The sequence below is a fragment of the Elgaria multicarinata genome, chromosome 3 (assembly GCF_023053635.1).
Source record: "Elgaria multicarinata webbii isolate HBS135686 ecotype San Diego chromosome 3, rElgMul1.1.pri, whole genome shotgun sequence".
Lineage (NCBI taxonomy): Eukaryota > Metazoa > Chordata > Lepidosauria > Squamata > Anguidae > Elgaria > Elgaria multicarinata.
The window spans coordinates 156524833-156548928 of NC_086173.1; the positions used below are offsets into that span (position 1 = coordinate 156524833).

Genomic DNA, 24096 nt, shown 5'->3' on the forward strand with positions numbered 1-24096 from the left:
TGATCTGACATTGTGATGTTGCCTATGTCAGCTGTAGTCACTTTGTCCTTTAAGGGCTCAGATAAGAGGAGGAGATCTATATGGGAGTAGGAGCAATGTCTTGCAGAAAAACAAGAAAAGTCTCTATCCTGCGGATGTAGAACCCTCCAAATATCACACAACCCCTGTTCCTGAAGAAGGTCCGTGAGAAAAGTTGAGGATTGGGGTCGACCAGACTTCGCCTTAGAGCGATCCATCTCATCATTGGGTACAGTGTTGAAGTCACCTCCAAGGATTACCTGACCCTTTTTAAAAGTGTCTAGGGTAGAAAACATCCCCTGAAGGAATGAGCATTGATTAACATTAGGGGCGTAGATAGATCCAATTGTGAGTTGCTCAGAGCCCAAGAGTCCCGAAATGAAGATATAACGGCCTTGTGTATCACAGCATGTGTCCAAGATCTGAAATTGGCATTGGTTAGCCACAACTATGGCTACTCCTCTTGATTTGGAAGAACCAGGGGAGCATACGTAGCGTTGAATCCATCTGGCCTTAATTTTGTTTTTCAATTGAGATTTCTGATGGGTCTCTTGTAGCAGAACGATGTCGGGTCACTCTTTCCTGAGCAGCAGTTCCACTTAGGCACGTTTTATTATGGAACCCAGGCCCTTTACATTAAATGATAGAATTTTCAGTTTGTCAGCCATCAGAGTCCAGAAAAAACAAAGCTATTGGTAAGTAGTGCTTAGATGATATGAACCACTGCATAGAAAGCAAAGTAGAGGATATAGGACACCCAGTGAAAGCATGCACGTGAAGGGAACTACCATGTTGAACAACATTAATATAACAAAACAACATAACGAACAAGCGAGACCGCCACGAAATCACTAGAAGTGATCGTCACCTGTGAGCGTTTCCAGGGGGCAACAGGAGGGGAAATAATTCTAAACATCTGATATGAAAATCATAAAGTTCTTTTGAACCGTGGGCATTGCTGAAAGCCCACATAGATGGGGTTATAGGTATTCAAGGAAAGCCTGTTAAATATGTGTGTAGGAGGTGCAGTACAGGGGATTGGGTGAAAGCCAAGCCTCCCTAGTAAGCCGTACAAATCAATGAGTATCCATATTCAATCTGGGTGAGGGGAGCGACTGTGGTCTGGAGAACCATCTGCCCTTGTTAGACGACGTTGAATTCCAGCCCTTCTATTGTGCCCTCGAGCAGTTGACCAATCTGGAGAGTGGCCACGTGAGCCCATGCGGGTGTCACCTGTAGAAAAGTCTGGAGGATCCAAGTGCAGGCTTTTCAATAAGGCAATCACCTGGGTTCCAGATGAGGCTGTGTAGAAACGACCATCTTGCTGAACCACTAGTTTAAAGGGGAAGCCCCACCGGTAGCGAATGTTGGCCATACGGAGAACATCTGTGAAAGGTTTAAAATGCTTACGACGTGCTAGGGTGTCTGGGCATAAGTCCTGATAAATCTGAAGATCTACGCCCTCATATTTGATTGTACGGAGATTGCGCAAAGCTTTGTATATTTGCTCTTTCTTTGTATACCGTTCAAAGCATATAATAATGTCTCTCGGGGGACCACCATGGTTGTTTGCCCTTCCCAAGGATCGATGTGCCCTCTCTATGTCTTCTCCTGAAATCTGGGTTCCTAAGTTTAAGCCAGAAAGCCAGGTTGTTATGAACTTGATCATGCCTCCGCCCCCCCCTCTTCTTTTTCTGGGATCCCATGTACCCTAAAATTTCAACGTCTGCTGTAATCTGTCTTTAGACAGATTTTTCCTCAAAAAGCTTTGTATATAAAAAAATCCGATTTAAATAAAAACAAATCATCACAACGGTTAAAGCTGCAGGGGTTATATTAGAGTCACCAGGTACAAAAGAGGGCAGGGCTCCTGCAGCTTTAACTATTGGGATGAAGATGGGATTTCACCAGGTACTGCATGCAGACAAATGACCCCTGCTGAAATTCCCTTTTCTATGCAACTCTTAAATATACAGGAGCCCTGTCCTTCCACATGGTCACATTAAGCTATATAGTTGTTCTGAATCAACCTTTGCCAACCTGGTGGGCTCCAGATATGTTGGATCACAACTCCCAGCATTCCTGACCATGGTGGCTGGGGTTGATGGGAGTTGAAGTTCAAAACATCTAGGGGGCACCTGATTGGGGAAGGTGGTTTTAAGTAAATAAATAATAAAATAAAAGGCCGTCCAGTTACCCCAACAGACCTCCAGGCTGCAAAGAGAGCAGCCCAAGTACTCTGGAACTGCTACAGGAGGAAGCTTTTTAAAAAATAAAGTTTTTCTTGTCGAGAGAGGAATCAGTCAGCTTGGCGGGGAATGTTTTAAATTTATTTATTTTTCTGTTCCATCAGGCAGGGTTTTACGCCACATCCGAATGACAGCAGACTCTGTTTAGGGTACTTGCTGCTGCAGGCAGGCGAGGGAAGAAAAAAAGAAGATTGTTTCTGCCCGGTTTCGAACCGGGGACCTTTCGCGTGTGAGGCGAACGTGATAACCACTACACTACAGAAACACCGGCCTGGCAGCTGCCTCTACGTCAGCCTGCCCATCTCCATGCCTGCTCGTTTGAGGGGGAGGGGGGTGTCTAGCAGCTACTGGGGAGGTGGCCGCGGAGTTATCCCAGAGCACCAAGGGAGGACTGTACCACGCATTTAAAGGCACCCTTAGAGCACACGCTAAGGCACCCTTAGATCACACGCTAGATCAAATATGTATGACACCGCTGATCCGCTTTTTTTCCTTTTCCTTGCCCCGGTGTAACTGCAGGGGCCATGATCTGGATCGGGGCCACCACGCCTTCGGAGGGAGGGGGGGAGAGAAATTGAAACTTTCCCACTCAGCCACCCAAAGAGGGAACTTCATAGGCGCTGGGAGTGGGGTTTGGAGAACGAGCATTCAGCGCTGACAAAGGAGTGGCGCTCCCATGCGGTTGCCATCTTTCGTTCTGGCTGTGCGCCTGTGCTGTGGCCCGCTGCAGTGGTTGGAAATCCAACGGGTGCAGCTGTCCCTCGCGTGGCGTAGCCGTGGAAGGGCGGTGAAGGAAGAGCATCGATTGACTGAAAGTCTGCCAGTCGTGCAGTTGCTAAAAGCTCAGGCTAAAGCAGCCTCCCTCAAGCCAGCGCCCTCAGATGTGTGCGGGACTACAACTCCTATCATCCCCAATCAGTGGCCGGGGATGATGGGAGTTGTAGCACACACACACACACACACACACACACACACACACCTACCTGGAAGGCGCCGGGTTGGGGGAGATTATTCTCAGCAAAAGAGATGGTTGGGAGGTGTGTGTGTGTGTGAGAGAGAGAGAGAGAGAAAGAAAGAAAGCGAGAAGACAATCCCGGATTGAAAATCCAGGAATAGCCCTGCCTATCGGATGCCTCGAAGAGTTAATCGGATCGAGCTCCGGCTCTGATTCCTAGATTGGCCAGGAATGTCCAGGCGATGGGGAGTCCTAATTCCAGCGCTTCCTGCCTCCTTCCTCCCTTTGCCTTTGCTCAGGGGGGACCTTCGGAGTCTAGGGCGGGAAGCGCTGCGCCCGCCTGCGGGGGAAAAGGGGGCGTTTGAAGGGCTGTTTGAAAGTGGGAACTTTCGGGGTGCGAGAGGAGGAAGAGGAGGGGCACGAGGGAACGCAAGGCGGAGATGCTGACCCAGGAGGTGAGGCGAAGAAGCCCCACGGAGGCTTAAGGCAAACCGCTCCGCCCTGCGCCCCCGATGTAAGTGCCATTCGCTGAGCGCTAGGAGCCAGGGACTGGGAAAACCACGTGGGGACAGTGCACTGACTCTCAGCCTAGCCTACCTCACAGGGTTGTTGTGGGAATAAAATGGACGGGAGGAGAATTCACGTGCGCTCCGTGGCAGGAAGGAAAAAGGGCAGGGTTTGCGTGTAACAAATAAAATAATAAGCTGATGTGAAAGAGGTCATCTCCCTTTGCAGGCTTAACATTGTGGGGCTTATGTTCCAAGTGAAGTTAGAGACACACACACACAGTGGTTTTCGATAGATTTAGCCCCCTACTGCAGCCCCCTCCATTTTATCCTAACAACCACCCTGTGAGGTACATTGAGCTGAGCCTCTGTGACTGGCCCAAAGTCACCCAATGGGTTTCCATGGCCAAGTGGGGACTAGAACCCGGATCTCCCGACTCCCAGTCCAACACCTCAGCCACTACAGCACTGGCATGCTCTTGGTGGTTCTACGTGGATCTATGGGCCAAATGGAGGCCACTCAGAGACGAGCCTCCAGTGTGGTGGCCCCCTTTCTTTGGAACTCCCTGTCCCTGGAGGTCAGGCAGGCACCAACACTGTGTTGCTTCCGGCGCCTCCTGAAAACAGCTTTATTCCAGGAAGCCTTCCTTGACTGGCATTCTGTTTTTAAAAAAGAATATTTTTATTTTTAAAAACTTTTTACGGTTTTATCTCTTACATTCTGGAATCTATTTTAGATATGGAGCAGTACACAAATGTAAATCAATCAATCAATCAAATTCACACACACACCCAACTACTGAGAGGACAGCAGCTAAGCTGAGGGAATTGTGAGGTGGCGTGGTCCTGGCAGATGCAGTCAGTATCCCTGCGTATGAAGCACTGTTGGCGCTGCATCCCTAGAAACCCTGATTCCATTAACTCTCCTCACTGTCTGTCTTTTTCGTTTTTCATATCAGGAAACATTCTTCTTGCTAATCGGGAACAGTTCCCCTCCCTGAAGACGCTCTCACACACAAAGAGGCAGCACGAAGGAGCAGCCGGTAGAAGTCCACATCTAGAAGTGGGTCCGTGAAGCCCAGCGAGGTGCCGGAACGTGAAAGAGGATGGAGGAAATTATGGATAATAGCCCACAGATGAAAAACATTGGCAGTGCCAGGCCGGTTCCGACCGGGAAAGGCCCCCAACCCCCATGTGTTAAGCAGGAAACTGTGGAGGTGCTGTCCCACCACTGGGAAACACGGTGGCAAGAGGAGATCACACAGTCCCCTGACAGAGGATCGAGGAATCTTGAGACATCTGAGATCCCCGGGCCATGGGATGACGCCAAGGCTTTCCTGGCCTCCTTCGAACAACTGGCGGCGGCGTGCCGGTGGCCTCGGGACAAGTGGGTGGCCCTCCTCCTGCCATCCCTCAGCGGAGAAGCCGAGCAGGCCTTCAGCGGCCTCAGTGTTCTTGACCGAGGAGACTACGGGAAGGTGAAGGCGGCCATCTTGGAAGGGGAGGCCATCTTGCGGGAGAGGCAGCGCCAGCACTTCCGGCAATTCTGCTACCAGGCCACGGAGGGGCCGAGAGGCGTCCACAGCCGACTGCGGGAACTCTGCTGCCGGTGGCTGAGAGCCGAGAGGCACTCGAAGGAGGAGATCCTGGAGCTGCTGATCCTGGAGCAGTTCCTGACCGTCCTGCCCCAGGAAATGCAGGGCTGGGTGAGGGAACGGGGCCCAGAGTCCTGCACCCAGGCCGTATCTTTGGCGGAGGCATTTTTGCTGAGGGAGCAAGAGCCTGGCAGATGGAAAGCGGGGGTAAGAGAGTTTGAGACTCACAGTCCAAATTCTGTGGAAATTTGTTCATTGAGCTATAAGTCCTTTTGCTGTTTTTTTCTGCCAAGTGTGAGGAGAGGGGAGATATGCAGGAAAGGCATAGAAACACCAGTAGGCAATCCTACTTAGTTCCCCCACATCTGAGGTTTCTCCAAGTAGAGCCTTCAAAATGTATTTTATTTATTTAAAGGATTTTAAACCTTCCTTTTAGGTTGTAAAGCCACCCTCACACAGCAGCTTATAATGTGGCTATTCACACATAACAGCAACAAATTGTGGGTTAATTAATTAGCCTTTTTGAATACACAATCCCCCAATTGGGCCTATCAGGGATTGCTATGTGACATCTGAACCTGGACACTATAGGTTAACCGTGGGTTAAACAATCAGTCAACCTAACTACTAATTGTAGGTTAACTGTGGGTTGTTTAACCCATGATTAACCTATAGTGTCCAGGTTTAGATGTCACATAATAATCCCTTATTGGCCTGATGAAGGGTTGAATATTCAAAATGGCCACGGAACACGTCCGGCATTTGCTGCGGCAAATCGTGGATTATGTACGAACCTGATCACAATTTCCAAAACATGAACATACAAATCACAATTAAATGCAGCGAATGATTTTAAGCACCACATATAGACTAGCAAAAATGTGTCTTCACTGTGTGTGTGTTTTTAAAAGATATCAATAATGAAGCATATGTAACTCCTTGGGAGTTCCAAATGTGTGGGGTGACCACTGAGAAAGCCCTATCCTTAGGGGCATTTGCTGGTTGACCACAGAGTAGAGCCACTGATGTTATTTTTAATGCTTAGGCAGCTTCGTGCAGGTATAACGTGGTCTTTCAAAGGAGGTGGTCCCACACCAGCACCTTGAATTGAGCTCAGAAACGAACAAGCCGCCAATGTAATTGATGCTGAATGGGAATAATATGATCTCAGTGCCGAGCTCCCACATTCTGCTGTATTCTGTTTTGGGACGTTGTTCCTTCTCTGTTGTCTCTGGTGCAGAAGTCACCTGTGGAGGAGGCCACAAATCCCTCTGAAGCAGGCCAGGCTCTGCCGGAAGCGTGGAACAGGCAGCTCCTCTTTCGGGAGGCCAAGCAAGAGGGGGATGAAGTTGTGAGCGCTTTAGGTAAGTGTCCTGCGGCATTCCCACCCACCCCGGCAATCTAATAAATCAGGAATCCATCGCTTTTGAGAATTATGTTAAATTATGGAACTCACTACCACAAGATGTAGTGATGGCAGTAAGCCTGTGTACACCAGTTGCTGGGGAACATGGGTGGGAGGGTGCCGTTGCATTGTTCATCCCTGCTTGTTCATCCCTGGCCAATGGCTGCTTGGCCACTGTGTGAACAGAGTGCTGGACTAGAGGGACCCTTGGTCTGATCCAGCAGGGCCCTTCTTATGGGGTGCATATTAAACTCCTCTTTATCAGGAATTTTCACCCACCTGGAACTTGGGAATTCACCTGGAACCCAGGTTCGATTGATTCTTCTCCCTGAATGAGGGGTCAACCTTGAGTAAGGCTTCTGAGTTCTGGATCCAACAGATATACTCAAGTTCCCTTAATTTTACATATATAAAAATAATTATTTACTATATCAATACTTTACATGGGTTCCTGTTGAAGATTAGCATGAAAGGTTTAAAAACAGGAGCAGTAGTAATATTACAAAGGCATTCTCCCTCTTTTCTCTCTCTCTGTTGTTTCCATTTCTTATTACTGTTGCACTCCTGTCCTGCTTGGGGGCTTCACATTGAGGCAGCTGGTCAACCGCTATGGTTGGCCTTTTCTGCAGCAATTCTTATGTTCCTGTGTTTGGAATAACCAGCTAGGAGGCCTTGCTGGTCATTTCAAAATGAACAAAATGTCACCATGAAGTATCCACATGCTGGACCTTCTCTGTAGTGGCACCCACCCTCTGGAAAACCCTCCCTCGTGCCGTTCGAGAGGCAGAAAAAAGTTACATCTTTTAAACACCTCCCGAAAACACACTTGTTACACTTGGGTTATAAGTAAATCAATTATGCCACTCTATTTTACCGCTCCTTGATTTTTACTGCAATTGGACCTGTTTTAATGCTGTATCTTACTGCTGTGTTTTTGTGGTGAGTTTTTAATATTGTATTTTAATATTGTGAACCATTGAGAGATTTTATTATATTCAGCAGTATACAAATGCCACAGATGAATAAATAATAAGAACGTAAGAGCCCTGCTGGATCAGACCGAGGGTCCATCTAGTCCAGTACTCTGTTCACACAGTGGCCAAGCAGCCATCGGCCAGGGATGAACAAGCAGGACATGGTGCAACAGCACCCTCCCACCCATGTTCCCCAGCAACTGGTGCACACAGGTTTATTGCCTCAAATACTGGAAATAGCACACAACCGTCAGGGCTAGAATCTTGAGGGGTATTATTTTAAACCCTTTATTCACTATACCAGTGAATTAGCAGAGTAACAGCGGTTCTTAACTATGAAATTCAGCAAAGACCAAATTAACTTCAAGACAGAGTCTGTTTTGTTTGGTACAAAAATAAAGTATTTTACTGATAGAAATAACACAGCTCATGGCAATACAAATTTACACTAACATACTCACACACTTGGTCATATATACACGTCACAGCAGGGCTCACAGCAGCAGAGAGAGAATATTTTAATCTGGTTACAATGCTCCAAAATCTCTCTTTATATACACTTCCCTGAACAAATGATGAAACCACTAATTGGCAATGATGAGACAATTACACCTTTGCATCATCCCAATAATTCAATAAAGTCCACCTGCAAACTTGACCTTTAAGCTGATTGACTGATGCTTTGTCTTCAGTTCTTCCAGGTTTTGCAGACTTGCACAGAAATATGGAAAGTACAAAAACCAGTCCTAATCCAGGACTTCAACATTGATAGCCTTCGCCTCCAGGAATTTATCCAACCCCCTTTTGAAGCCATCCAGATTGGTGGCCATCACTACATCTTGTGGTAGTGAGTTCCATAATTTAACTATGTGCTGTGTGAAGAAGTCCTTCCTTTTATTTGTCCTGGATCTCCCACCAATCAGTTTCATGGGATGACCCCTTTGGGTTCTAGTATTTTGAGAGAGGGAGAAAAATGTCTCCCTCTCCACATTCTCCATACCATGCAAAATAGCTCATATAGTTCTTATATTTCTCATAGCTGGGCCTGAAGTCAAAGATTTTTCTCCTCAGATTCCAAAATCAATGCCAGGTTTTTTGGCCACCGCTCTACTTACATGTACAGTGGTGTAAAGATCAAATCACTGGGGAAGTGTCTTCCTTTGTATCCAAAGCAGAGGAGGCATCAGCCTCAATCCAGCATCCAGGAGAAATGAAACCAGTTATAAATTAAGAAGAGGGTTTAAAAATACAATGGGGAAGTCTGAAGACTCACAAGGAAATATACTTACAATCAAGGGAAAGAGAGAGGATATAAAGAGAAAAAAGAGGTTCTTTATTTCCCCCCTGATCCTTAGAAAACAAAGGGGTTCCCAGAATGGCTCCCCAAGATCAGAAATCAGTCAGTCCCACCCCCGAGGCGTACAGCCTGGAAGACTCAAGCCTAAAGGAAAAGGGATTGGGAAGGAGGAGGGGGAAAAGCCAACTTGTACGCAAAGTTCTTAGCTTCGAAGGTCAGCATGTAGAAAAGCAGGAGCACAGAGAGCTAAATCTCAATCTTCTGTAGGGTAGCTGTAGGGTAGATGGCTCTCGGCCAGAGCTGAGTCTTGGAACAATATAGGGAGCCCTGCTGCTGATCTCTCTTCCTAATTTTTTGAAGGAAGGAGGGCGGGCAGGCAGGCAGGCAGGCAGCAGCAGCGGTAGTGATGGCCAGCAATTTGGATGGCTTTAAAAGAATGTTTGATAAATTCCTGGAGGAGAAGGCTATGTGCTACCTCCAGTAAGCCTATATGTACGAATTGCTGGTGCTTGTGTCCTGCTTGTGGGTCCCTGGTTGACAACTGGTTGGCCCCTGTGTAACCAGAGTGCTGGACTAGATGGAGCCTCGGTCTGATCCAGCAGGACTCTTCTTAAGTTCTTAAGTGTGGTGTAGTGGCTAAAGTGTTGGACTGGGAGTCAGGAGATCTGGGTTCTAGTCCCTACTCGGCCATGGAAGCTCACTGGGTGACTTTGGGCCAGTCACAGACTCTCAGCCCAACCTACCTCGCAGGGTTGTTGTTGTGAGGATAAAATGGAGAGGAGGAGGAGGATTATGTATACCGCCTCGAGTTCCTTGGAGGAAAAAAGGTGGGATATAAATGCAGTAATAAATAAATAAATAATACTTATGGGTTTTCTCCCTTTGCATGCTCTGAAATTTATGCTGGGCGTGGGGAAATGTTCAATAAAGATATGGTCTCCTGTTTCCATTTTTTTTTCTAAGAAAAAACCATTCTGAATTATAAAATGGCAGGTCACCGAAAAAGAATTTGCAAGAAGAATTTCCGTTCCCTAATAAAGCTCTTTCCATTCTAAGAACTTTATTAGGGTTCCATAGCCACCATTTATCTACCTTTTCTGACCCTTCATGCTCCAAACAGACAGAATTCTTCACACTCAGGAAAAAACACTCTGGTGTTCTAAGTGAATGAAATTATGGTCTCCTGTTCAGGACCACAGTTTTCTTGACCAAAGATGTTCTGTTCCATGGTTTCTTACGTATAGATAATTGTCCCCACAAAGTACTTCCGAGTCTAGAAAACAGGACCTGGGTAACAACTGATCTTTCTTTTTCTTTTCCCAAGCAGGTGATGAGAAGGACAATGGGAATAAAAAGAAACCATCCATCATTTCCTTGGAAACAGTCAGGCATGAAGCAGAACAAGAGACCAAAGCAGAACCAGACTGTCACAAGGGAAATCCATCAAAGCCTGAGAGAGAAAAATCACCTGTTTCTCAGAGTCCTGATTTCCAGGAACAAATAATTGAAGATCAATTAAAATTAAGAAAACACTGCTCAGCCCACACAGGGGGAAATCTATATCAGTGCATAGCATGTGGAAAGAGCTTTAGCAGAAGCAGCAGTCTTAGGAGACATGAACAAATCCACACAAGGGGGAAACCATATGAATGCATGGAGTGTGGAAAGAGCTTCAGCCAAAATCAGACCCTCATTAACCATAGAAGAACCCACACAGGGGAGAAACCATATGAATGCATGGAGTGTGGAAAGAGCTTCAGTGTTCGTCAAAGTCTTACTGACCATGAAAGAATCCATAGAAGGCAAACACCATTCAAATGTATGGAATGTGGAAAGGAGTTCAGAAAGAGTAACCAATTTGTTACACATCAAAGAACACACACAGGGGAGAAGCCGTATAAATGCATGGAGTGTGGAAAGAGCTTCAGCGGAAATCAGACCCTCGTTAGCCATAGAAGAACCCACACAGGGGAGAAACCATATCAATGCACAGAATGTGGAAAGACCTTCAGCTTAACCAGCAGACTTCATATACATCAAAGAATCCACACAGGAGAGAAACCATATAAATGCACGGAGTGTGGAGAGAGCTTCAGCCAAAATCAGAATCTCATTAAGCATAGAAGATCCCACACTGGTGAGAAACCATATCAATGCACAGATTGTGGAAAGACCTTCAGGTTAACCAGCAGACTTCGTATACATCAAAGAATCCACACAGGGGAGAAACCATACAAATGCATGGAGTGTGGAATGGGCTTTAGAACAAAGCACAAATGCAATATACATCAAAGAATCCATACAGGAGAGAAACCATATACGTGTATGGAGTGTGGAAAGAGTTTCAGCGTAAGCAGTAACCTTAGGATACATGAAAGAATCCACAGAGGAGAGAAACCATATAAATGCATGGAGTGTGGAAAGAGCTTCAGCGTAAGCAGTAGCCTTACGGTACATCAAAGAATCCACACAGGGGAGAAACCATATAAATGCATGGAGTGTGGAAAGAGCTTCAGCATAAGCACTACCCTTACAGTCCATCAAAGAATCCACACGGGGGAGAAACCATATAAATGCATGGAGTGTGGAAAGAGCTTCAGCGTAAGAAGTAGCTTTACAGTACATCGAAGAACCCATTCAGGGGAATAACCAAAAAAATGGTTAGAGTATAGATAGAGCTTCATTCATTCAATGACCTTTACTCAACATCAAAGTACTCACACAACAATGAAGCCATGTAAATCTGAATAGTGGAAAAAGCTTCAGTGAGAGCTAAGTTCTTACTTTACATGAAAGAACCCATACAAGAATGAAATTATTTAAACCTATACATTGTAAAATGATCTTGTCCATTTCCAAAATTATTTTCAATAATGAAGGGAGACTCTTCACTGCCAGCACAATTTTTCAAGTAGATTATTATCATTAGGTATTATTATTTATGCAAAATATTTATGTGCTGCTTCTCATTTGAAAAAAACCTGGTTTACAAAGGAATAATTTATACATATTTGCACAATATTGTGTCCCATGTATTAGCCCATGGTGTACCTTCTGGAAGATTTTTTTCCCTAAAGTTAAACTCTAATTATTAAAGAGGAATTGTTTATCCAGGATCTCTTGCCACTTCTGTTTAAGAGGGTTAAATCGCTATATAGTGAGGTGCTTTGTAAGCCATAGTTGTTGAATACTTATTTCTTTTATTCAAGATGTAATGTTTGCTTGGCTTTTCCCCCAGGAACTCAAAATGCAATTGATGTACATGTATATGTCAAAATGTGGAGATAAACGGGTAAAGTCATTGGTTTGCAATGTTGTTTTTATTGCTACGTTATTGTTGGGTTTTGTTGCTGTTCTATTGTGCCTATGGTTTTAATAATAATAATAATAATAATAATAATAATAATAATAATAATAATAATAATACATTTATTTCTTACCCGCCACTCCATTCTGATCGAGACGGGAAACAACAATAAACAATAAAATATATAAAACTGAATTAAAACATAATATACATTGTTAAAAACATCCTAAAAACATTCTAAAAAAATATTTAAATTCCACTGGATAGGCCTGTCGGAAGAGATCAAACTTTATAGCTTTCTTGAATGCTAGTAGACTGTTAAGTTGACGAGTCTCCTCCAGCAGGCCATTCCACAGTCTGGGAGCAGCAGAGGAGAAGGTCCTTTGGGTAACAGTTGTTAATCTAGTTTTTGCTAGCTGAATGGTGTCATACGTTTTATTGCTATGAGCCACCTTCAGTGGGCTTCTGCCCTGAAAGGTGGCAAAGAAATATTTTACATGATAGAAAATAAAAATCAATAAAGTCTCGATGTCCTCAACTGAATTCTCTCCATGTATCTACCAAGCTTTTATCATCTAACATCTCACCCAAATCAATCCTGGATCCATTAAGTCACCTGGATTCCCTTCTGTCTAACTATGTGTCCTGGACTTCATTCATAGAATTAATTCCTCTTTGAAAAGTTTAAATTCATGGAAGATGTTGTCTAAAAATGTTGTTTGCCACAAGCTCTATCCAATTGTCCTGATGCAGAGGAAACAGCCACAGCAGGGTGGTGGTGGTGGTATTATTATTATTATTATTATTATTATTATCATCATCATCATCATCATCATTATTATTAACTACATTTATATACTACCCCATAGCCGAAGCTCTCTGGTATGGTACTTTTGTGGGTCAGAGCGCACTTTTTGGATAACTTTGACCTGTTAAGTCCCTGGTCAGTTACAGTGGGGAAGAACCATGTGTGCCTGGACCGGCCTTAGGGGTGGGTGAGCTGGGCGGTCACCCAAGTTGCTGAGCTGGAGTGGGGAGGGTGCCAAGCCGAGTTCAGTGGCTGTGGTTTTTGAATGTACTGTCTGCAGTGAGCAAGGGTGGCAAAAAGCAAATGTCTGTAACCTTTCAAGTTTCTACATGTTGGTTGGGTACTAACTCCAAAAACTACATTCAGTTAGCTTTAAAGTCTGTTTATTTTTCAATTTGCACTTCAATGTCATTTGCGCGAAACCTGTAATCATTTTCTTGGGTTGCATAGTGCACTGCCACTGCTTTGAATGACCCTGTTCAGACGACACGCTAAGCCGTAGTGGTTAAGCATTTTGAGCTAAACATTGGGCCCGTTCAGAAGACACTTTAAACCATGGCTTTATTTATTTTATTTTATTTTATTTATTACATTTTAACCATAGTGGTTAAGCCAGGCCATGTTCAGAAGACACCTTAAACCATGGCTTTAACCACAGTGAATAAGGCTTTTTGCCAGGGTGCATACAATTTAAATCAATTTGATTTAAATCACAATTTAAATCACTACTCAGAAAGACTATTTAATCGTGTGACTTCCCCCCACCCCCAAATAGGTGCACTCTATTCATTGAATTTTTAAAAAACTTAGCGCTTAAGAGGTAAGGGGTTGATTCTGTGTACATAGATTTGCAACGGAACAATGGGATTATGATCTCTGCAGACACATCCATCAGGCAGGGTTTTACGCCACATCCAAATGACAGCAGACTCTGTTTAGGGTACTTGCTGCTGCAGGCAGGCGAGGGAAGAAGAAAAAGAAGATAGTTTCTGCCCGGTTTCGAACCGGGGACCTTTCGCGTGTGAGGCGAACGTGATAACCGCTACACTACAGAAACACCAGCCTGGCAGCTGCCTCTACGTCAGCCTGCCCATCTCCATGCCTGCTCGTTTGAGGGGTGGGAGTGTCTAGCAGCTACTGGGGAGGTGGCCGCGCGGAGTTATCCCAGAGCACCAAGGGAGGACTGTACCACGCATTTAAAGGCACCCTTAGATCACACGCTAGATCAAATATGTATGACACCGCTGATCCGCTTTTTTTCCTTTTCCTTGCCCCGGTGTAACTGCTGGGGGCCATGATCTGGATCGGGGCCACCACGCCTTCGGAGGGAGGGGGGGAGAGAAGTTGAAACTTTCCCACTCAGCCACCCAAAGAGGGAACTTCATAAGCGCTGGGAGTGGGGTTTGGAGAACGAGCGTTCAGCGCTGACAAAGGAGTGGCGCTCCCATGCGGTTGCCATCTTTCGTTCTGGCTGTGCGCCTGTGCTGTGGCCCGCTGCAGTGGATGGCAATCCAACGGGTGCAGCTGTCCCTCGCGTGGCGGGGATGATGGGAGTTGTAGCACACACACACACACACACACACACACACACACCTGGAGGGCGCCGGGTTGGGGGAGGTTATTCTCAGCAAAAGCAATGGTTGGGAGGTGTGTGAGAGAGAGAGAAAGAAAGAGAGAAGACAATCCCGGATTGAAAATCCGGGAATAGCTCTGCCTATCGGATGCCTCGAAGAGTTAATCGGATCGAGCTCCGGCTCTGATTCCTAGATTGGCCAGGAATGTCCAGGCGATGGGGAGGCCTAATTCCAGCGCTTCCTGCCTCCTCCCTCCCCTTGCCTTTGCTCAGGGCATGGCGAGGTCGCAACGGGACCTTCGGAGTCTAGGGCGGGAAGCGCTGCGCCCGCCTGCAGGGGAGAAGGGGGCGTTTGAAGGGCTGTTTGAAAGAGGGATCTTTCGGGGTGCGAGAGGAGGAGGAGGAGGGGCACGAGGGAACGCAAGGCGGAGATGCTGACCCAGGAGGTGAGGCGAAGAAGCCCCACGGAGGCTCAAGGCAAACCGCTCCGCCCTGCGCCCCCGATGTAAGTGCCATTCGCTGAGAGCTAGGAGCCAGGGACTGGGAAGACCACGCGGGGACAGTGCACTGACTCTCAGCCTAGCCTACCTCACAGGGTTGTTGTGGGAATAAAATGGACGGGAGGAGAATTCACGTGCGCTCCGTGGCAGGAAGGAAAAAGGGCAGGGTTTGCGTGTAACAAATAAAATAATAATCTCCCTTTGCAGGCTTAACATCCTGGGGCTTGTGTTCCAAGTGAAGTTAGACACAAACAAACACACTGATTTTCGATAGATTTAGCCCCCTACTGCAGTTGAACTCCCCCTCCATTTTATCCTCACAACCACCCTGTGAGGTACATCGGGCTGAGCGTCTGTGACTGGCCCAAAGTCACCCAATGGGTTTCCATGGCCAAGTGGGGACTAGAACCCAGATCTCCCGACTCCCAGTCCAACACCTCAGCCACTACAGCACTGGCATGCTCTTGGTGGTTCTACGTGGATCTATGGGCCAAATGGAGGCCACTCAGAGACGAGCCTCCAGTGTGGTGGCCCCCTTTCTTTGGAACTCCCTGTCCCTGGAGGTCAGGCAGGCACCAACACTGTGTTGCTTCCGGAACCTCCTGAAAACAGCTTTATTCCAGGAAGCCTTCCTTGACTGGCATTCTGTTTTTAAAAAAGAATATTTTTATTTTTAAAAACTTTTTACGGTTTTATCTCTTACATTCTGGAATCTATTTTAGATATGGAGCAGTACACAAATGTTGTAAATAAATAAATCAAATTCATCCCCCCCCCCCAACTACTGAGAGGACGGCGGTCGTGGCAGATGCAGTCAGTATCCCTGCGTATGAAGCACTGTTGGCGCTGCATCCCTAGAAACCCTGATTCCATTAACTCTCCTCACTGTCTGTCTTTTTCGTTTTTCATATCAGGAAACATTCTTCTTGCTAATCAGGAACAGTTCCCCTCCCTAAAGACGCTCTCGCACACAAAGAGGCAGCACGAAGGAGCAGCCGGTAGAAGTCCACATCTAGAAGTGGATCCGTGAAGCCCAGCGAGGTGCCGGAACGTGAAAGAGGATGGAGGAAATCATGGATAATAGCCCACAGATGAAAAACATTGGCAGTGCCAGGCCGGTTCCGACCGGGAAAGGCCCCCAACCCCCATGTGTTAAGCAGGAAACTGTGGAGGTGCTGTCCCACCACTGGGAAACACGGTGGCAAGAGGAGATCACACAGTCCCCTGACAGAGGATCGAGGAACCTTCAGACATCTGAGATCCCCGGGCCCTGGGATGACGCCAAGGCTTTCCTGGCCTCCTTCGAACAACTGGCGGCAGCGTGCCGGTGGCCTCGGGACAAGTGGGTGGCCCTTCTCCTGCCATCCCTCAGCGGAGAAGCCGAGCAGGCCTTCAGCGGCCTCAGTGTTCTTGACCGAGGAGACTACGGGAAGGTGAAGGCGGCCATCTTGGAAGGGGAGGCCATCTTGCGGGAGAGGCAGCGCCAGCACTTCCGGCAATTCTGCTACCAGGCCACGGAGGGGCCGAGAGGCGTCCACAGCCGACTGCGGGAACTCTGCTGCCGGTGGCTGAGAGCCGAGAGGCACTCGAAGGAGGAGATCCTGGAGCTGCTGATCCTGGAGCAATTTCTGACCGTCCTGCCCCAGGAAATGCAGGGCTGGGTGAGGGAACGGGGCCCAGAGTCCTGCACCCAGGCCGTATCTTTGGCGGAGGCATTTTTGCTGAGGGAGCAAGAGCCTGGCAGATGGAAAGCGGGGGTAAGAGAGTTTGAGACTCACAGTCCAAATTCTGTGGAAATTTGTTCATTGAGCTATAAGTCCTTTTGCTGGTTTTTTCTGCCAAGTGTGAGGAGAGGGGAGATATGCAGGAAAGGCATAGAAACACCAGTAGGCAATCCTACTTAGTTCCCCCACATCTGAGGTTTCTCCAAGTAGAGCCTTCAAAATGTATTTTATTTATTTAAAGGATTTTAAACCTTCCTTTTAGGTTGTAAAGCCACCCTCACACAGCAGCTTATAATGTGGCTATTCACACATAACAGCAACAAATTGTGGGTTAATTAATTAGCCTTTTTGAATACACAATCCCCCAATTGGGCCTATCAGGGATTGCTATGTGACATCTGAACCTGGACACTATAGGTTAACCGTGGGTTAAACAATCAGTCAACCTAACTACTAATTGTAGGTTAACTGTGGGTTGTTTAACCCATGATTAACCTATAGTGTCCAGGTTTAGATGTCACATAATAATCCCTTATTGGCCTGATGAAGGGTTGAATATTCAAAATGGCCACGGAACACGTCCGGCATTTGCTGCGGCAAATCGTGGATTATGTACGAACCTGATCACAATTTCCAAAACATGAACATACAAATCACAATTAAATGCAGCGAATGATTTTAAGCACCACATATAGACTAGCAAAAATGTGTCTTCACTGTGTGTGTGTTTTTAAAAGATATCAATAATGAAGCATATGTAACTCCTTGGGAGTTCCAAATGTGTGGGGTGACCACTGAGAAAGCCCTATCCTTAGGGGCATTTGCTGGTTGACCACAGAGTAGAGCCACTGATGTTATTTTTAATGCTTAGGCAGCTTCGTGCAGGTATAACGTGGTCTTTCAAAGGAGGTGGTCCCACACCAGCACCTTGAATTGAGCTCAGAAACGAACAAGCCGCCAATGTAATTGATGCTGAATGGGAATAATATGATCTCAGTGCCGAGCTCCCACATTCTGCTGTATTCTGTTTTGGGACGTTGTTCCTTCTCTGTTGTCTCTGGTGCAGAAGTCACCTGTGGAGGAGGCCACAAATCCCTCTGAAGCAGGCCAGGCTCTGCCGGAAGCGTGGAACAGGCAGCTCCTCTTTCGGGAGGCCAAGCAAGAGGGGGATGAAGTTGTGAGCGCTTTAGGTAAGTGTCCTGCGGCATTCCCACCCACCCCTGCAATCTAATAAATCAGGAATCCATCGCTTTTGAGAATTATGTTAAATTATGGAACTCACTACCACAAGATGTAGTGATGGCAGTAAGCCTGTGTACACCAGTTGCTGGGGAACATGGGTGGGAGGGTGCCGTTGCATTGTTCATCCCTGCTTGTTCATCCCTGGCCAATGGCTGCTTGGCCACTGTGTGAACAGAGTGCTGGACTAGAGGGACCCTTGGTCTGATCCAGCAGGGCCCTTCTTATGGGGTGCATATTAAACTCCTCTTTATCAGGAATTTTCACCCACCTGGAACTTGGGAATTCACCTGGAACCCAGGTTCGATTGATTCTTCTCCCTGAATGAGGGGTCAACCTTGAGTAAGGCTTCTGAGTTCTGGATCCAACAGATATACTCAAGTTCCCTTAATTTTACATATATAAAAATAATTATTTACTATATCAATACTTTACATGGGTTCCTGTTGAAGATTAGCATGAAAGGTTTAAAAACAGGAGCAGTAGTAATATTACAAAGGCATTCTCCCTCTTTTCTCTCTCTCTGTTGTTTCCATTTCTTATTACTGTTGCACTCCTGTCCTGCTTGGGGGCTTCACATTGAGGCAGCTGGTCAACCGCTATGGTTGGCCTTTTCTGCAGCAATTCTTATGTTCCTGTGTTTGGAATAACCAGCTAGGAGGCCTTGCTGGTCATTTCAAAATGAACAAAATGTCGCCATGAAGTATCCAGATGCTGGACCTTCTCTGTAGTGGCACCCACCCTCTGGAAAACCCTCCCTCGTGCCGTTCGAGAGGCAGAAAAAAGTTACATCTTTTAAACACCTCCCGAAAACACACTTGTTACACTTGGGTTATAAGTAAATCAATTATGCCACTCTATTTTACCGCTCCTTGATTTTTACTGCAATTGGACCTGTTTTAATGCTGTATCTTACTGCTGTGTTTTTGTGGTGAGTTTTTAATATTGTATTTTAATATTGTGAACCATTGAGAGATTTTATTATATTCAGCAGTATACAAATGCCACAGATGAATAAATAATAAGAACGTAAGAGCCCTGCTGGATCAGACCGAGGGTCCATCTAGTCCAGTACTCTGTTCACACAGTGGCCAAGCAGCCATCGGCCAGGGATGAACAAGCAGGACATGGTGCAACAGCACCCTCCCACCCATGTTCCCCAGCAACTGGTGCACACAGGTTTATTGCCTCAAATACTGGAAATAGCACACAACCGTCAGGGCTAGAATCTTGAGGGGTATTATTTTAAACCCTTTATTCACTATACCAGTGAATTAGCAGAGTAACAGCGGTTCTTAACTATGAAATTCAGCAAAGACCAAATTAACTTCAAGACAGAGTCTGTTTTGTTTGGTACAAAAATAAAGTATTTTACTGATAGAAATAACACAGCTCATGGCAATACAAATTTACACTAACATACTCACACACTTGGTCATATATACACGTCACAGCAGGGCTCACAGCAGCAGAGAGAGAATATTTTAATCTGGTTACAATGCTCCAAAATCTCTCTTTATATACACTTCCCTGAACAAATGATGAAACCACTAATTGGCAATGATGAGACAATTACACCTTTGCATCATCCCAATAATTCAATAAAGTCCACCTGCAAACTTGACCTTTAAGCTGATTGACTGATGCTTTGTCTTCAGTTCTTCCAGGTTTTGCAGACTTGCACAGAAATATGGAAAGTACAAAAACCAGTCCTAATCCAGGACTTCAACATTGATAGCCTTCGCCTCCAGGAATTTATCCAACCCCCTTTTGAAGCCATCCAGATTGGTGGCCATCACTACATCTTGTGGTAGTGAGTTCCATAATTTAACTATGTGCTGTGTGAAGAAGTCCTTCCTTTTATTTGTCCTGGATCTCCCACCAATCAGTTTCATGGGATGACCCCTTTGGGTTCTAGTATTTTGAGAGAGGGAGAAAAATGTCTCCCTCTCCACATTCTCCATACCATGCAAAATAGCTCATATAGTTCTTATATTTCTCATAGCTGGGCCTGAAGTCAAAGATTTTTCTCCTCAGATTCCAAAATCAATGCCAGGTTTTTTGGCCACTGCTCTACTTACATGTACAGTGGTGTAAAGATCAAATCACTGGGGAAGTGTCTTCCTTTGTATCCAAAGCAGAGGAGGCATCAGCCTCAATCCAGCATCCAGGAGAAATGAAACCAGTTATAAATTAAGAAGAGGGTTTAAAAATACAATGGGGAAGTCTGAAGACTCACAAGGAAATATACTTACAATCAAGGGAAAGAGAGAGGATATAAAGAGAAAAAAGAGGTTCTTTATTTCCCCCCTGATCCTTAGAAAACAAAGGGGTTCCCAGAATGGCTCCCCAAGATCAGAAATCAGTCAGTCCCACCCCCGAGGCGTACAGCCTGGAAGACTCAAGCCTAAAGGAAAAGGGATTGGGAAGGAGGAGGGGGAAAAGCCAACTTGTACGCAAAGTTCTTAGCTTCGAAGGTCAGCATGTAGAAAAGCAGGAGCACAGAGAGCTAAATCTCAATCTTCTGTAGGGTAGCTGTAGGGTAGATGGCTCTCGGCCAGAGCTGAGTCTTGGAACAATATAGGGAGCCCTGCTGCTGATCTCTCTTCCTAATTTTTTGAAGGAAGGAGGGCGGGCAGGCAGGCAGCAGCAGCGGTAGTGATGGCCAGCAATTTGGATGGCTTTAAAAGAATGCTTGATAAATTCCTGGAGGAGAAGGCTATGTGCTACCTCCAGTAAGCCTATATGTACGAATTGCTGGTGCTTGTGTCCTGCTTGTGGGTCCCTGGTTGACAACTGGTTGGCCCCTGTGTAACCAGAGTGCTGGACTAGATGGAGCCTCGGTCTGATCCAGCAGGACTCTTCTTAAGTGTGGTGTAGTGGCTAAAGTGTTGGACTGGGAGTCAGGAGATCTGGGTTCTAGTCCCTACTCGGCCATGGAAGCTCACTGGGTGACTTTGGGCCAGTCACAGACTCTCAGCCCAACCTACCTCGCAGGGTTGTTGTTGTGAGGATAAAATGGAGAGGAGGAGGAGGATTATGTATACCGCCTCGAGTTCCTTGGAGGAAAAAAGGTGGGATATAAATGCAGTAATAAATAAATAAATAATACTTATGGGTTTTCTCCCTTTGCATGCTCTGAAATTTATGCTGGGCGTGGGGAAATGTTCAATAAAGATATGGTCTCCTGTTTCCATTTTTTTTCTAAGAAAAAACCATTCTGAATTATAAAATGGCAGGTCACCGAAAAAGAATTTGCAAGAAGAATTTCCGTTCCCTAATAAAGCTCTTTCCATTCTAAGAACTTTATTAGGGTTCCATAGCCACCATTTATCTACCTTTTCTGACCCTTCATGCTCCAAACAGACAGAATTCTTCACACTCAGGAAAAAACACTCTGGTGTTCTAAGTGAATGAAATTATGGTCTCCTGTTCAGGACCACAGTTTTCTTGACCAAAGATGTTCTGTTCCATGGTTTCTTACGTATAGATAATTGTCCCCACAAAGTACTTCCGAGTCTAGAAAACAGGACCTGGGTAACAACTGATCTTTCTTTTTCTTTTCCCAAGCAGGTGATGAGAAGGACAATGGGAATAAAAAGAAACCATCCATCATTTCCTTGGAAACAGTCAGGCATGAAGCAGAACAAGAGACCAAAGCAGAACCAGACTGTCACAAGGGAAATCCATCAAAGCCTGAGAGAGAAAAATCACCTGTTTCTCAGAGTCCTGATTTCCAGGAACAAATAATTGAAGATCAATTAAAATTAAGAAAACACTGCTCAGCCCACACAGGGGGAAATCTATATCAGTGCATAGCATGTGGAAAGAGCTTTAGCAGAAGCAGCAGTCTTAGGAGACATGAACAAATCCACACAAGGGGGAAACCATATGAATGCATGGAGTGTGGAAAGAGCTTCAGCCAAAATCAGACCCTCATTAACCATAGAAGAACCCACACAGGGGAGAAACCATATGAATGCATGGAGTGTGGAAAGAGCTTCAGTGTTCGTCAAAGTCTTACTGACCATGAAAGAATCCATAGAAGGCAAACACCATTCAAATGTATGGAATGTGGAAAGGAGTTCAGAAAGAGTAACCAATTTGTTACACATCAAAGAACACACACAGGGGAGAAGCCGTATAAATGCATGGAGTGTGGAAAGAGCTTCAGCGGAAATCAGACCCTCGTTAGCCATAGAAGAACCCACACAGGGGAGAAACCATATCAATGCACAGAATGTGGAAAGACCTTCAGCTTAACCAGCAGACTTCATATACATCAAAGAATCCACACAGGAGAGAAACCATATAAATGCACGGAGTGTGGAGAGAGCTTCAGCCAAAATCAGAATCTCATTAAGCATAGAAGATCCCACACTGGTGAGAAACCATATCAATGCACAGATTGTGGAAAGACCTTCAGGTTAACCAGCAGACTTCGTATACATCAAAGAATCCACACAGGGGAGAAACCATACAAATGCATGGAGTGTGGAATGGGCTTTAGAACAAAGCACAAATGCAATATACATCAAAGAATCCATACAGGAGAGAAACCATATACGTGTATGGAGTGTGGAAAGAGTTTCAGCGTAAGCAGTAACCTTAGGATACATGAAAGAATCCACAGAGGAGAGAAACCATATAAATGCATGGAGTGTGGAAAGAGCTTCAGCGTAAGCAGTAGCCTTACGGTACATCAAAGAATCCACACAGGGGAGAAACCATATAAATGCATGGAGTGTGGAAAGAGCTTCAGCATAAGCACTACCCTTACAGTCCATCAAAGAATCCACACGGGGGAGAAACCATATAAATGCATGGAGTGTGGAAAGAGCTTCAGCGTAAGAAGTAGCTTTACAGTACATCGAAGAACCCATTCAGGGGAATAACCAAAAAAATGGTTAGAGTATAGATAGAGCTTCATTCATTCAACGACCTTTACTCAACATCAAAGTACTCACACAACAATGAAGCCATGTAAATCTGAATAGTGGAAAAAGCTTCAGTGAGAGCTAAGTTCTTACTTTACATGAAAGAACCCATACAAGAATGAAATTATTTAAACCTATACATTGTAAAATGATCTTGTCCATTTCCAAAATTATTTTCAATAATGAAGGGAGACTCTTCACTGCCAGCACAATTTTTCAAGTAGATTATTATCATTAGGTATTATTATTTATGCAAAATATTTATGTGCTGCTTCTCATTTGAAAAAAACCTGGTTTACAAAGGAATAATTTATACATATTTGCACAATATTGTGTCCCATGTATTAGCCCATGGTGTACCTTCTGGAAGATTTTTTTCCCTAAAGTTAAACTCTAATTATTAAAGAGGAATTGTTTATCCAGGATCTCTTGCCACTTCTGTTTAAGAGGGTTAAATCGCTATATAGTGAGGTGCTTTGTAAGCCATAGTTGTTGAATACTTATTTCTTTTATTCAAGATGTAATGTTTGCTTGGCTTTTCCCCCAGGAACTCAAAATGCAATTGATGTACATGTATATGTCAAAATGTGGAGATAAACGGGTAAAGTCATTGGTTTGCAATGTTGTTTTTATTGCTACGTTATTGTTGGGTTTTGTTGCTGTTCTATTGTGCCTATGGTTTTAATAATAATAATAATAATAATAATAATAATAATAATACATTTATTTCTTACCCGCCACTCCATTCTGATCGAGACGGGAAACAACAATAAACAATAAAATATATAAAACTGAATTAAAACATAATATACATTGTTAAAAACATCCTAAAAACATTCTAAAAAAATATTTAAATTCCACTGGATAGGCCTGTCGGAAGAGATCAAACTTTATAGCTTTCTTGAATGCTAGTAGACTGTTAAGTTGACGAGTCTCCTCCAGCAGGCCATTCCACAGTCTGGGAGCAGCAGAGGAGAAGGTCCTTTGGGTAACAGTTGTTAATCTAGTT

At 45.1% G+C, this 24096-nt stretch overlaps 1 protein-coding gene and 2 non-coding genes across 3 annotated transcripts; 1 reads left to right on the forward strand and 2 right to left on the reverse strand.

The window, feature by feature from the left end:
* Nucleotides 1-2459: 2459 nt before the first annotated feature.
* On the reverse strand, nucleotides 2460-2532 carry TRNAV-CAC (transfer RNA valine (anticodon CAC)). Its single transcript has one exon. It is a non-coding gene; the product is annotated as a tRNA-Val (tRNA).
* Nucleotides 2533-3673: 1141 nt separating this feature from the next.
* Nucleotides 3674-23366, forward strand: LOC134395609 (zinc finger protein 850-like). Its single transcript, XM_063121767.1, has 8 exons — nucleotides 3674-3736; nucleotides 4688-5530; nucleotides 6564-6687; nucleotides 10324-11636; nucleotides 14998-15192; nucleotides 16348-16944; nucleotides 17978-18101; nucleotides 21721-23366. The coding sequence occupies exons 2-8, from the start codon at nucleotides 4835-4837 to the stop codon at nucleotides 23043-23045; spliced, it is 4374 nt and encodes a 1457-aa protein (XP_062977837.1). The 5' UTR covers nucleotides 3674-3736; nucleotides 4688-4834; the 3' UTR covers nucleotides 23046-23366.
* On the reverse strand, nucleotides 14099-14171 carry TRNAV-CAC (transfer RNA valine (anticodon CAC)). The gene has a single exon. It is a non-coding gene; the product is annotated as a tRNA-Val (tRNA).
* Nucleotides 23367-24096: the final 730 nt, after the last annotated feature.

Excerpts from the sequence above, each read along its gene's own strand:
- LOC134395609 (XM_063121767.1), top strand. The coding sequence starts at position 4,835 with ATGGAGGAAATTATGGATAATAGCCCACAGATGAAAAACATTGGCAGT. Across the intron at positions 5,531-6,563 it reads CTGGCAGATGGAAAGCGGGG|AAGTCACCTGTGGAGGAGGC; the intron begins GTAAGAGAGTTT and ends TCTCTGGTGCAG. Across the intron at positions 11,637-14,997 it reads CAGTACATCGAAGAACCCAT|GGCGGGAAGCGCTGCGCCCG; the intron begins TCAGGGGAATAA and ends TTCGGAGTCTAG.